The sequence below is a fragment of the Leptonychotes weddellii genome, chromosome 9 (genome assembly GCF_054177405.1).
Source record: "Leptonychotes weddellii isolate Sample4059 chromosome 9, ASM5417740v2, whole genome shotgun sequence".
Taxonomy (NCBI): domain Eukaryota; kingdom Metazoa; phylum Chordata; class Mammalia; order Carnivora; family Phocidae; genus Leptonychotes; species Leptonychotes weddellii.
Genome location: NC_138377.1, coordinates 110,137,261 through 110,151,010, shown reverse-complemented (window position 1 = coordinate 110,151,010; position 13,750 = coordinate 110,137,261). Strand labels below are relative to the sequence as shown.

General features: G+C 47.2%; 1 protein-coding gene across 1 annotated transcript; it reads right to left on the bottom strand.

Annotated features, from left to right (window-relative positions):
- Positions 1 to 408: 408 nt before the first annotated feature.
- On the bottom strand, positions 409 to 10,214 carry SELENOS (selenoprotein S). The gene is made up of 5 exons (XM_006741408.3): positions 10,063 to 10,214; positions 9,238 to 9,372; positions 6,935 to 7,041; positions 3,372 to 3,540; positions 409 to 1,000 (listed from the first exon to the last, which is right to left on the bottom strand). Exons 1-5 carry the CDS (start codon positions 10,136 to 10,138, stop codon positions 921 to 923), a joined length of 567 nt encoding a protein of 188 aa, XP_006741471.1. The 5' UTR covers positions 10,139 to 10,214; the 3' UTR covers positions 409 to 920.
- Between the last annotated feature and the right edge of the window lie 3,536 nt (positions 10,215 to 13,750).

Sequence of the window (13,750 nt, the reverse complement as noted above, 5' to 3'; positions counted from 1 at the left end):
AAAAAAATTTTTTTTAAAAAGCATGCAAACCCAACACTATAATCCTGCACAGTCTGTAATATTTACTCTCTGGCCCTGGAGAGTGTACTCCTGACAGAGCCTCTAGACAAGAATGTAACAAATGAGTTACGCTGCGAGAGGAATGACCAACAGGGCCCTCAGAAACCCGGCTGGCCCTCGAGACACCTCTCGAAAGATGTTTGTTTATCCTATTAATTTAGCAACTCAGCTCTGAGCAACCGGTTCTGTGGACAAAACCCAAGGGATCTGACAACTCTGGGGCGCACTGTAGCTGTCACTCACCTTGCTCACCACAGGTGAGAAACAGTGAGTAGGGAAAAGAAGTAGCAATAGGAGGAATTCAAGTTCATAAAGAAGTTTCCTTGAGTTTAATAAAGATGCTAAAAATGGTTTTTGTATTTTTTTTTAATGTTTACAGTTTTCTTTTTCACAAAGTTCTGTACATAAAAATAAATATACAGAAACAACCCCATCAACTGTCTGCATCAGTAATCCTCGCTGGTGGGCTCACCATTTACAAGGAAGACATCATTCAACGCAACCTGTCACAGAGACTGTCCTACCAGCAAGGACTTCTAACGTGAAGAACCGTCACTGGGTCTGTTTTATCAAGATTGTTAATCACCTGGAGGGCTTTATCTACCAACTAGCAATTACCCCTGCAATCAATGACTGCAGTCACTGGCTTTAGTGAGGTGTGACCGGCAGTCACTACCACCACTGGTGATGTCTACACCCTACTCGGACTTCAACTGGTAACGATGCAGCACACTGAAGAGCAGACACAAACCCCGCTCCCCTTGGCTAGTCACTGTGAAAAGTGTGCGTGACGCAATTGAACTGAGGGTTACCGATTCCTCTTGCTAACGTCGAAAGCGACGCTAACAAGACTCTTAGCCTCATCCACCAGATGACGGGCCTCGGCGTCCAGGCCTCCAAGAGCAGGCTCCACCTCCTTCACCAGACAACGGGTTGTAACCTGGGATGAGAGAAAGGAAGCAAACCAGTACTGGGAACATTCTGTAGAAAACATAAAATCGTGAGCCTGACATGCGAAGCACTATGAAGATACGGATTCTATTCTCACAGACCTTTCCATAAAACCTGTTGCTACCACGTGAAAACAATACTTTATTCTGTGATTGCACCTTGAATTACTTTCTGGTGGGAATAAAAGAAGCCATCTAGCTTCTTGGTCTTGACGACTCAGAAACGTAAAAACTCCCCAAAACACACAAGAAATTTGCCCCAAAAAACCTCGCAAGATGGCTGGTTTTAAGTATATGAAGGCTTCTGCTACAGTGCTTAATAAATAAAATGCATACATTCAAATAAGGACTGTGCAAGCTACAGAAAGTAAATTAAAAAAAAAAAAATCAAAACAGAATGGAACTTGCCCCTTCTGTCAGTCAGACCTGGGTCATGTATGTGCCCTTGCACTCACTCCTAACCTCACCCACTCGTGAGCTTCCCAAAGTTAATGGACATTTGGTGACCAGGTTGAGTGGTCTTTAGGCTTTAGGCCAGCGAGACCTTAACTGAGGTGGTTTTGCTGTGGGATCTCTGGGCAATAACTCCCCGTGCCTCAGTTCCTTTATTTGTAAAACCGAGCTAGTCAGAGAGCATCTGCTCAGGATCGCCGGGAACACTGAAAGAGACAATGCACAGAAGCAAGTCATGCATTACATTTTCTACAATGGTGGCGCCCAGGTGGCTCAGTCGTTAAGCGTCTGCCTCCGTCTCGGGTCATGGTCCCAGGGTCCTGGGATCGAGCCCCGCATCGGGCTCCCTGCTCCTCAGGAAGCCTGCTTCTCCCTCTCCCACTCCCCCTGCTTGTGTTCCCTCTCTCGCTGTCTCTCTCTCTGTCAAATAAATAAAATCTTAAAAACAAAACAAAAACAACATTTTCTACAATGTCCACTCCTCTCCTAAGTATCACTGCTTTGCTCTAAAAAATATCCTTCCAGCAAATTTTTTTTAAAAGATTTATTTACTTTAGAGAAAGAGAGAGAGCACATGTGTATGGGGGTGGGGGGGCGGGGCAGAGGGAGAGGGCGAGAGAATCTCAAGCAGACTACCCACTGAGTAAGGAGGCGGATGCAGGGCTCGATCCCACGACTCTGAGATCATGACCTGAGCAGAAACCAAGGGTCGGATGCCTAACCAACCGCGCCACCCAGGTACCCAGAGGGGATGGGGCTCAGCCTTTAAGGGCGGCCCAGGCTGTGTCCGTGCTGCCTTAGAACCCACATTCGGGCCTCCCCGTGGTCCTCCCGGACGCCAGCAGCCTTCCACACCTATGCTTCCGCAGCACCCGCACAGAAGGCCTCTCCTCCAATGGAGAATAAAAGTATTCAGCCGAGAACTGGCTCCTCCACAAAGTGTTCTGGGACCTTTGCCCCCTCCTCCCTCAGGATTCACGTGAAACTGCTAGCAGATCACAGACATGACTTATTTTCATTTGTGTGTGAGTCACATCTTCCCAAAAGGATGTGAAAGACCTCAAGAATGGGATGGAGGGCGCCTGGGTGGCTCAGCTGGTTGAGCGTCTGCCTTCGGCTCAGATCATGATCCCGGGGTCCTGGGATGGAGCCCCACGTCGGGCTCCCCCTGCTCTACAGGGAGCCTGCTTCTCCCTCTGCCTGCCACTCCCCCTGCTTGTGTGCCCCCCCGTCAAATAAATAAATAAAATCTTTAAAAAAAAAAAAAAAATGGGATGGAGACAGACAGCGACCATATCACCTAGCGTGCAGAGGGGTGGGGGTTGCACACAGAAAAAAGCGCTGAATGAACATCTGTCCGTGTCTCCTTGAGAAAGTTATTTGCAAGAAACAAGGTGGCCCTGGCTAAGAGGACAAAAACCACTGTGTTCTGGCCCCGTGACGCTCATCTGAAAGATGGGCAAGCTATCCCTCACCCTGCTTACCGCTTCCTTTCCAGGGCTGTGTGGGACTAGGGTGAGCTGCTTAAATCTGAGGGTCATCATGCCAGTTACGCACCAGGGCAATGACTGACCTCCCTTTTCAATTTCTTATTTAGTGTTTATTATTATTATTTTTTTTACACTGATGGGACACTGAGGCCAAGGAGGTTACAGGACTCCTGGAAGCAGGACCTACACCCAAATCCATGCCCTGGGACACTGGGCAACAAGGGCATTGGGCTCACCAGGTTGGCGACCGCCAGCCATTAAAGGGTGTTTTGCATGTGTTCCTTTTATTTATCTTCATAATCCCAAACTTAGGAATTAGCTTCAATTTATATATAATAAAAGGAAGAAACAGAATCTTATCTTTAAAAGGTAAACCTACCCTGTAACTGCTCAGAATACTTTAGTGTCTGGTACTCACCACCTCCCCGCAGAGGCTTCCTGTCCGATTTTCGTTTTGGCAGGACCGATGAAGTAGAAGGCCCAGGACTGTCTTCTTCGGGAGGCTTTCTTGCAGTTCCTTTGTAACTTTTCCCTTCTTGCATGCTGTCCCACATTTCAATCTTCTGTCTCCTTTTTTGTTCTTCAAGCTGAAAAGAATTGCACATGTTACAGAATGAATTCATAAGCTACCATTTTTCTCAAAGAAAATGCTAATTCTGATGATTTTTTTCATTTAAAAATCCTTTAAACCTACGTTTTCTTTAGTTAGTAACACTGCTGTCATCTAGTGCAATGAGTTTAACTCACAGAAACATTTTTTTTTTTTTTAGGATTTTATTTATTGGGGCGCCTGTGTGGCTCAGTCAGTTGAGCATCTGCCTTTGGCTCAGGTCATGATCTCAGGGTCCTGGGATTGAGCCCCACATCAGGCTCCCTGCTCAGCGGGGAGTCAGCTTCTCCCTCTCCTCCCCACTCATGCTCTCTCTCGCAATCTCTGTCTCTCTCTCTCTCTCAAATAAATCAATCTTAAAAAAAAAAAAAAGGATTTTATTTATTTGGGGGGGTTAGTATGAGCAGGGAGAGGGAGAGGCAGACTCCCCACTAAGCAGGGAGCCAGACTTGGGGCTCAATCCCAGGACCCTGGGATCATGACCTGAGCCGAAGGCAGAGGCTGAAGGCAGACGCTTTACCGTCTGAGCCACCCAGGTGCCCGTGTTTTTGTAAACTATTAAAGAAAGCAAAAAGTGTCACGGAAAAAAGAGTACCAATTCAGTTCTTTGGCAACTTGCCCACAGTAGGGCATTTCTGTAACACGGAAGAACTCTGACTTGGGATGGGTAAGCGTGGCTGGCAGGCCTGCTCTGTTGCCGCGTGGCCAAGCTACCCGAGCAAAGCCGCTTAATCCCTCTGCTCTGCAGACTGTGAGGATCCAACAAGGGCAGATGTGAAAGTGTTTTGAAAGTCAAGTACTACCGGAAACATGAAGGAAAATTAATCTCAGCAGAAAACTGCACAACAATGAGCACCCGAGAAAGCTTGTAAGCACACGGTGAGCAGGCTCCCCAGGCAGGAGGGAGACCCAGTGCACTGGACCTTTGCCTCTGCTTCCTACTCCTCGAAGGGCAACCTGCCTGCCAGCAACCAGGTGCCGTATCTTACATGCGCACAAACCTCCGTGCAGTACGTTTCTCATTCCCCATGGAAGGCAGACCCGAACTGCTGTTCGCTCTGGTGCCAGTTAACTGCGATGTCACTGGGATATGTGAGGAGATGCCTTAGTCAGCACATTTCCAGAAAATTTGTCCACGGGTTTCAGGGTCTGCTGCTGCTAACCCCCAATACCTGGCACCTCGTGCTTCCACTGTCTGCAAGGACAAGAGGCCCAGGACTTGAAGGCTAGTCCATACTCCTAGCTGACATGCAGAACCCCAGGACATGGAACATGGCGGACAAATCCTGGGACCGCAAACAGGAGAGCTGATTCAGCTGTGGGTTGGGCGGCCTCCATCAGTTGGTTATTATTGCTCTGCTTCTAAGTATAGGAGACGGAACCCCATGTCCTGTAACAATCTTAAAACCGAAAACAGGCTTTTGTCCCTTTCCCAATTTTGGGGGGCTCACACTACAATTTTAAAAAGTGATCTTTTTTTTTTTTTTAAGATTTTATTTATTTATTTGACGGAGAGATAGAGAGAGAGCACAAGTAGGCAGAGTGGCAGGCAGAGGGAGAGGGAGAAGCAGGCTCCCCACTGAGCAGGGAGCCAGACGTGGGGCTTGATCCCAGGACCCCAGGATCATGACCTGAGCCGAAGGCAGCCGCTTAACCGACTGAGCCACCCAGGCGCCCCAAAAGTGATCTTTTAAAAAGATTATTTTCAGCTACATCAGCAAACTGCATAAGTGAGCAAGCTATTTTACTAACACACACAAAAAACTCAGACCCTGAAGTCATCAATTCTGACATGGAGAAGGAACCCAACTTATTCTATGGCTCTCAGAACAAAGCAGTAATAATTAAATGGTTGGAGATCAGCAAAGAAAAAAACTAAAATAGAACGGCTCAAAAATGGCATCTGTGTATACTATGTTGCCATTTCAATGAAAAAAAATTTTTTTTAAAGATTTTATTTATTTGACAGAGAGAGACACAGTGAGAGAGGGAACACAAGCAGGGGGAGTGGGAGAGGGAGAAGCAGGCTTCCCGAAGAGCAGGGAGCCCAATGTGGGGCTCGATCCCAGGACCCCGGGATCAGGACCTGAGCTGCAGGCAGACGCTTAACCGACTGAGCCACCCAGCCGCCCCCAATGAAAAATTTCTATGTGTGTTTATATACAGATAAATATTTCTAGAAAAACACCTAAAAATCTAAGATGGAATGCTTGGGCAGCAGGAGGTGGAGGAACAAGGAGATCAGAGACTTAATTTTCATGGTACAGATTTTTATAATAATTTTTTTTTTTACTTCGTAGGATTTAAAAAATTAAGTAAGTAACAGCAATGTGGCATTCTAGGTTAGCGATTGCGTTTAGACTGAAAAAATGCAACTGAGCAGTGAAGAAGGCTGCCGAGACAGGGTGACCAAGGAGGATGAATGTGTAGAGTAGGTGTGGTCTTATTCTGTCCTTTCCTCCTGGGCTCCGGCCAAGCTGGGGAGACCAGCCACGTACTGGATGACCATGCAGAAACCACAACAGCCTCTAGTGATGGCAGAAAGGCACAGGACCTTGGAAACACCAGAGACACAGGCAAAACCAACAGGAAGACCAATTTCTCTGCTGCCTTAGAGCATGCAGAGGCTTTCTTCTGAGAGGATGAAGAAGGGCCCAGAAACATCTGGATTGAAACTTCTTAAGAGAGCAGAGACTACAACTTGGTTGTTTCAGTTATACAGACTGGGTCAAATCTGGTGGGTGGTCTTGCTCCTGTGAAGAGCAGCACAACCCACCAGATGCTCAGGTCATTTCCAACAGCTGTCCTTGGTTCTTCTTCCCCCCACCCCTCCTACCGCTCCCCAACCAAACCATGTGCCCTTAAAAAATCTTTCAAAATCTCCTGCTCCCCATCTCACCCTTGGGTTGAGCCCACTGCTGCCCTCCCCCTGGCTCTCCTTCAATCCACTGAAGAACAGCCCCACCAAGTTAGATCATGAGATACATGGCTTGAAACAAACAATGGAGCAAGAAGGTGAATGTGTACTCTGTGTGCCCAGGGGCATGGCAAACGGCACACAGTTTTGGGTGAGAATACACTGCGAAGAAACCACTGAAAAGCAAAAAGGTAAATAAAAGAACACCTTTTTAAAGGAGTATTTTCCCCATAAACAGTTAAGATATTGCACAAGGAAAGCGTGCGGACTGATACTGAGCTAAGTGGAATCGATTCTGCCATCATTAGTTGTTCCAGTACCTGCCCTAATGGGTGGGGGTGGGGAGGACATGCAGGCAAGCGTGCTTATACACACACACACACACACACATTCTTTTACCCACAAAGCAGCAATATATTTAAGACTATGTATTCAAACTAAAACCAGCTCATACCTGTCTTAGTTTTTCCTTATGCTTTTCAACTTGTGCATTTAATTCTTCTTGCATTTTCAAACGAGCAGCTGCTAAAGCCTCCTGTTGTTTAACAACAACATCGGGTTCTAAAATGTCCGGAAAAAAATTGGAGGAAAAAAGAAACTCTTGAGGGTCCATATTATTAGAAGGATACAGAAGTACGGATGTCAGGCAATGCAAAAACGTGTACTTTACGTGAAAATTCTCCTGTTGTGCATAAATACTACTGCTTATGGGGGCAGAAGACTGTCCTACCGCCGTAGTTCTCAGCCCTAGTTAAAGATCCAGGGCACCAGAAATCCCTATTAGAAACATGCATTTTTGGGCTCCCTCAGCAATTCCAATTCAGAGAGTCTGGCATAGCCCCGTGACAGACATGTAAGTGGTCTGAGGGGCACCCTGAGACTCCATTCCACAACCTGGACATCTAACATCCAGTCTCCAGGCTGACCAGAATTTGAGAAGACAACAAGGGAAGATAAAGTTTTCTGACTATTAGCCATCACGTATTTAGCCCAGATCCATACCACAAAGAGGTAAAGATCCTTAGGCATTTTGCCCTTGTTTCTACAGAAAAGGAAAATCCTTCCAGTTGGCATTAATGCTAGCTCCCCAGCTTTATCTACGTTTTATCTGCTTTGTAAAAACAAAGCAGAATTATATAAATATATTGTCACGTTCTCTATCTGCTCATCTATTCAGACCACCATGTTAAGAACCACCACAGGGCAACTACACAGTGGTGTGGCTAATTTTTAAAGAAGAAAACAAAGTAGAACTACATGTTCACATCAGCACTCTCCAAAAGTATAAGCAAGCATCACTACCTACACGGTGGTGGAAAAGGAGCACGTAACTGAATCCACATAAACTGGGCCAAAGTATTGTTGTGCAGGTAGCAACGGGTGTGTGTGTGTGTGTGTGTGTGTGTAGTGGGAGAAATGACTGGAACTCTATCTTTAGAAACAAAACAAAATTACAGTTCCACTTCACAGAAATGTAAATTTTGGTAATGTGTGTTAACTATCAGGTCATTCTTAGAATAAAATCAAGTGTCGATTTTTTTAACCAAATGTTCCTAACAAAATTGTAGAACAGCACAACATAACACTTTTGACTGCACATTTACTTTTCACAGTGCTTCACGAAAACAATTAAGCCTCTTTAAAAATGTCCAGTCTAGCATCATCTTATAAGCCTACTCTTCAGTTGCAAGGGCGGATCTCCCCCTGCGAGCACTTCACTCGTAGAGATGGCTTCCCCAGGTGACTAACACTACCACCCTCTTGAAATCCTGCATCTTACGCAAATGTACAACTGTAATTTGTGGTTTGTTGTCATATGTACAGTCAACAATCAAAAAGACTAACAGAATGGCAGGACCACAGTTTCGTGGGAGAGAGGAGAGGTATGTTTGAGTGAAGGACATTTCTTCAGTCTTTCCACTAGTTACTGCTTTTGTGTTACGACATTTGCTTTTCTCCCCAAACTCAGTAAGTGTGCTGAGTCAGAAGAATTATTTGTATTTATTTATTTTTTTTACGATTTTATTTATTTATTTGAGAGAATGAGATAGAGCATTAAAGGGGGGAAGGTCAGAGGGAGAAGCAGACTCCCCGCCGAGCAGGGAGCCCGATGCGGGACTCGATCCAGGGACTCCAGGATCACGACCTGAGCCGAAGGCAGTCGCCCAACCAACTGAGCCACCCAGGCGCCCCAAGAATGATTTGTATTTAATTGAGCTGCCATTCTCAAAACGCTTGACATTTCTTTTAGATAATCCTCAGAAACTAGTTTCTACCTAACGAAAAGGCTACTGTTTCAGAGGGACTATGTTTTCCAAACAGCCAAGAGTAATTTGAAATCAGATCTGATGAGGAAGTTGTGAAACTCAAAATGTGGTGGATATAAAGAACCAAGGCTGAGTTTCTTGTCACTCGCAATGGTTCTAGAGATTCAACAGGCAGACCCACAAGTATGGAGAAGCTGTGAAGTTTTCCTTTCAATCCATCCTATAAATGAAAAACCATTTCACAAGATACGCAGTGAGTGCTCTACACACCATGAAGCAGGTTTTCCATCTCATTAAAATCTCTGAAATTAAAAAAAAAAAAAAAAAGCTGTTGCACATTCCCCAAAATCAATTCCAGAAGCATAAAATGGCTTTCCTTTCATACAGATCAGAATCATGAACTTCCTACTCTTCCTAACAGACTAACTTTTAAATACTACAAGAAATAGGCGTAAAGCCACTGTCTTCTCTTCTGTTACCAGGCACTAACCCACGGCAGCCGCAGCTCGGTCCAGCTGCCTCTGTCGCAAGGCCCTCAGCCGGGTGGAAAGCTTCTGAAACACCACGTAGAGAAGGATGCAGCTGAAGACGATGTACCAGCCGTAAGTGGCTAGCAGGGAGCCCACTGAAAAGGAGAAAACAGTTTTCAGGAAACTGAGTCATACCACTACTAGACTTGTCCATAAAATTCAACGAAGGCAAAGGAAGCGTAGCTCCTGCCCTCGAAACCCTCCGGGTCTAGCCGCGGAAACGGCCTTCTAAGTAGGCAGTTAAAATAGAAGCGAGCACAATTCAGGGGTCACCGAGAAGGGACTTCTCAACCATCCGGGGAGTTGAGGGGCAAGTCCGGAGGATGGAGGGCGCCGCAAAGCGGGTTTTGATGGGTGAAGGGAAGTTTATCCAACTCAGGAGGGCAGAGGCCTTTCAGACCTCAGGAACTTATAGAAAGGGGTGGCCGTGGGGGCCGACACAGCGCCGGGTATGGAGTGGGAGGGTGACGCGAGGCCTGGAGGAAAATGTCCAGGGCCGAGTGGCCTCAGTCTCCGCAACCCAGAGGGGCTTGCTTCGCATAAAGTAAAGGATTCACGCAAAAAAGGGCCCGACGGCGCCGCCCGGAGAAGTGCGGCTCCGGGAGGGCCTCCGCGCGCGTTCCAGGCCCTCCTCCCGGACCTGCGTGCGGCGCCGCCCGGCTGCCGGCCAGGCCTCCCCAGGCCTCCCCAGGCCCGGCCGGGCACGCAGCAGAGGACAACGCACCGAACATGGCGGCGCCCGGGGGAGCTGGCGGTACGAGCCCGTGGCCCGCGGCCCGACTCACCCGTGACGTGCAGGTAGCGCAACCCCTCTGTCTCCAGGGCCGGCCGCGCGGACAGCAGCTGCCCGTCCCGCTCCATGGCCGCCGCCAAGCCGCGCGGCCAGGCCGAGTCAGCTGGAGTCTTCGCCTTCCGGCCCGCCCCTACGTACACGTGGCGCGCGCCCGAGACCAGCGACCCGGAGTCCCGGCCAATCGTGACGCGACCCGGCCCTGAGGCTCGGCCAATCACGGCGAGGGCGTGGCCAGCCGGGCGGGGCCGGGAGAGCAGGACCGGGCGGTGGCAGACGGCCCGCGGCCTACAGCGCACTGGGTAGGCGGGCGGCGTCGCTGCTGGCGGGGTTGAATCCATGTGACGGATCTCCGGGCCGACTCCGTCCGGCAGGTTTACTTTTGTACTGATTGCGCACCGAGGTCACGGGGGGTTAGGGGCCGCCTGGAAACAGGATTTGCGCCCACATCCTTGCCCCGGGCCCACTGGGCAACAGAACTCGGTCGCAGAATCCCGGCAGATGAGGGTTGCCGCCAGGGTCCGCCCCCAAGGCGTGCAGATGAAACCCTGGCAGCCTCCTCCTCCAGCTGCCCCGGTTGCATTTCAGGCTAAGAAGTCCCGCCGACCCTCACGGTTCTCCTCCCCTCCTGAGCCAAAACCTCTTGGGAAAGAATTAAAGCGGTGGCGCCAACACGTATCGACTCCTACTGGGTGTCACAGGCAGTATTAGTTGTTTATGATAGTTTCCTGGCTGTTTCCTCGCCTGCAAAGCCCTCCTCCACCGCCTCCACTCCTCTCCCATCACTCCGCTCCCGAGCCTACTTTCAGCCCCCTACTAGAAATTTGAGCTTGAGTGTTTTTAGAGGAGGCTTTGACGTGAACACACCTAGCTGTGTCTCTAAAGGAGAGCTGAGAATCAGGAATACGGTCGTGAAAAGACAGCTAACGGGATGACGTCAGAGCTTTTCTTCACCTTGAAAATGGGCTCTAGAAATGGGGAAATGGAGGACTCTGGATTTTGTCAATTAAAGCTGTGAAGACAGCCATTGATGAGTTTAGGAGGGAGAAGTTTTAGTCCCTCCTTGTTGTTTTCCTCTCACTTGTAAAAGGTGATGAACCATCACTCTTTGTTTTGAAGTGGTTTCTCCCTTGATCTGGCATCTTGCAGGAACTCGATGTGCTAAAACTGAACTATTTCTTGGGATTATGACTGCAATAGTTGATTTGGGATCAGCTTTAAATATACCTTGTGTGTAAGTACTGATAACCTAGTCAAGAGATGGGGGTTGCCCCACTTGTTTGGTTATGCTCTGGACATTAGGTACACTATACTGTAGGAGAGTCACTGTTCACGGAAGCAGTGGGTGAGGACCTCTTTTCCCTTCAGAGCGTTAATATCCTGAAAAGGGATATGGCACAAGTTTCGATTAATGCTTGGGAAGTTCATTTTCTTATAGTAACTTAGTGGTTAAGATTGCTGGTGGCTTGGGTTGGCTAAGAAGGTTTTTAACAGATAGTTCCCTACCCTGACAAAAGGTGTCGGTTCAAGATGTGAAAGTTTCAAGAATGTTGCAGTGAACATCATTTCAGAGCTCCCAGTGAATCCTCCCGGGATTAGGATATTTGGAGTAGCTATGGAGGAAGATCCCACCTCACAGAGATCCTACCTTACTGTTGCCAGCTTTCAAACCAAGTCAATGAATTGAGTCAACCTGCATATCATAAAAATGCCAAAATGTTGCATGTGGTAAAATGGGGGAGAAGAGTTTGCCTTATTTGCCTTGTTTACCCACCCTGCCCTGCAGTGTCTGCAGGCATGAAGATGGAATAAACTTAACATTCAGTTTCTATCATTTAAACAAAAATAGTGAATAATTCCTGTCACTGAGGACTTTGTGATATAAAATAGAAACCAGCACAACAGTAATGAAAATAATGCATATTTTTAAACACCAAGAATAAAGTACCTTTGCATACTATTATAAACTAGTGTCTTTGTTGACATATGTATTCACAGTATGATGAATAGTATATTCACCTAAAATCTAATAGGTTTTGAATTACTAGGATGCAAGGATAAAGGGGTTTTGCTTCAGTTCCTAGCACAATGCTGTTCTTAAATTCCCATTGATAGAAGTTATTCTTCCTAGTCAGGCTTATGCGTTACCTTTGTCCCTTTAATCTGGGTGTGTCATCTCACCTAGTTTATCTAGAACCATAAAGTTATTTCAGCACACACGTTGTTCAATATAACTGCTCAGGGCTTATTTGCAAAAACAGGACAAAGATCTCCCAACCAGTCACAGACCATGGTAGACTAAATGATTGGCCCCAATTCATCATTCCTCCTAACAACCGTATCCTTGCAATAGCCTCAAGGTGTAAGGAGTATTATTTGCCCATCCTTTGGCTTTGGACTTGGCCAGGTGGCTTGCTTGGGTTAATGACAAGTAGGCAGATGTAACAGTGAGTCAGTTTTGAAGGTAGGTCTTAAGAAGCCTCTAGCGTTTCCTCCCTGTGCCATTGCCCATTTAACTGACTTGCCCAAGAATGATATGCAAAGCTCAGCCACCCTAGTTAACGCATAGACCTGCAATGAAAAGCCGAGCCAGCTGTGAGAATAAATGGTGGTTGTCACTTAACAGCCTGAGTTTCGGAGTGGTTTGTTATGCAGCATTATCGTGGCAATAGCTAACTGACAAATTGCCTAACCTCACCTTTTCACAAAAGTATATGGAACAGGACAGGATTAAAGGGTGTTGGCAGCTAAGGGAGATTACAGAGATGGCAATCAAATAGTAGTGTTTCTCAAACTTGGTTGTCCCTTTCAATGACATTCTTTTTTTTTTTTTTTTTAAAGATTTTATTTATTTGAGAGAGAGAGAATGAGAGAGAGCACATGAGAGGGGGGAGGGTCAGAGGGAGAAGCAGACTCCCCGCCGAGCAGGGAGCCCGATGCGGGACTCAATCCAGGGACTCCAGGATCATGACCTGAGCCGAAGGCAGTCGCTCAACCAACTGAGCCACCCAGGCGCCCTCAATGACATTCTTGTAGATTCCTATTGTGGCATTTAAAGATTTTATTTGGGGGGGGAGGGGCAGAGGGACAAGCAAACTCCCCACTGAGCAGGGAGCCTGACACGGGACTTGATCCCAGGACCCTGGGATCATGACCTGAGCTTAAAGCAGATGCTTAACCTACTGAGCCACCCAGGCACCCCCTACTGTAGCATTTAAATTATGTTAAATATCTACATATGTAAATATATAGATATAGATATAACTACATACATTTCCTAAATTTATAGTTCTTAGAATCTCAAAACCTACTAATTACAAAGGCTGTTACAGGATTTCCTTCTTCGGTGCCCCGGTTCTTGATCACGCCACTCCAAAGAATGAAGAGGTAGACAAGATCAAGAGTGGTGGGCAACAGAACAAAGTTTATTGAGTGATAAAGTGATAGTACAAAGCTCCCGAAGAGGGAGGGGATCCCAGAGGGTTGCCATCCACTTCTCCAAGTCTAGGGGTTTTTATGGGCTTTGTGGGAGGGCTGTTTTAATCTGATTAACCCTCCCTGTGCCTGTCATTCAATCAGGTTTTGTCATCTGTCACGTGGGAAAGGGTGGAGGGCCCCTTCCAGGGTGGTGTAAAATCCTTCTAAGGGTGCTTTCTTCTTGCGGGGGTGGGGGGGGCACCTTG

Coding starts and splice junctions, on each gene's coding strand:
- SELENOS (XM_006741408.3), bottom strand. CDS start 10,138: ATGGAGCGGGACGGGCAGCTGCTGTCCGCGCGGCCGGCCCTGGAGACA. Junction 7,042..9,237: donor CCGAGCTGCGGCTGCCGTGG/GTTAGTGCCTGG, acceptor CGGACATTTTAG/AACCCGATGTTGTTGTTAAA. Junction 1,001..3,371: donor GAAGCCTCTGCGGGGAGGTG/GTGAGTACCAGA, acceptor CTCTCATCCCAG/GTTACAACCCGTTGTCTGGT.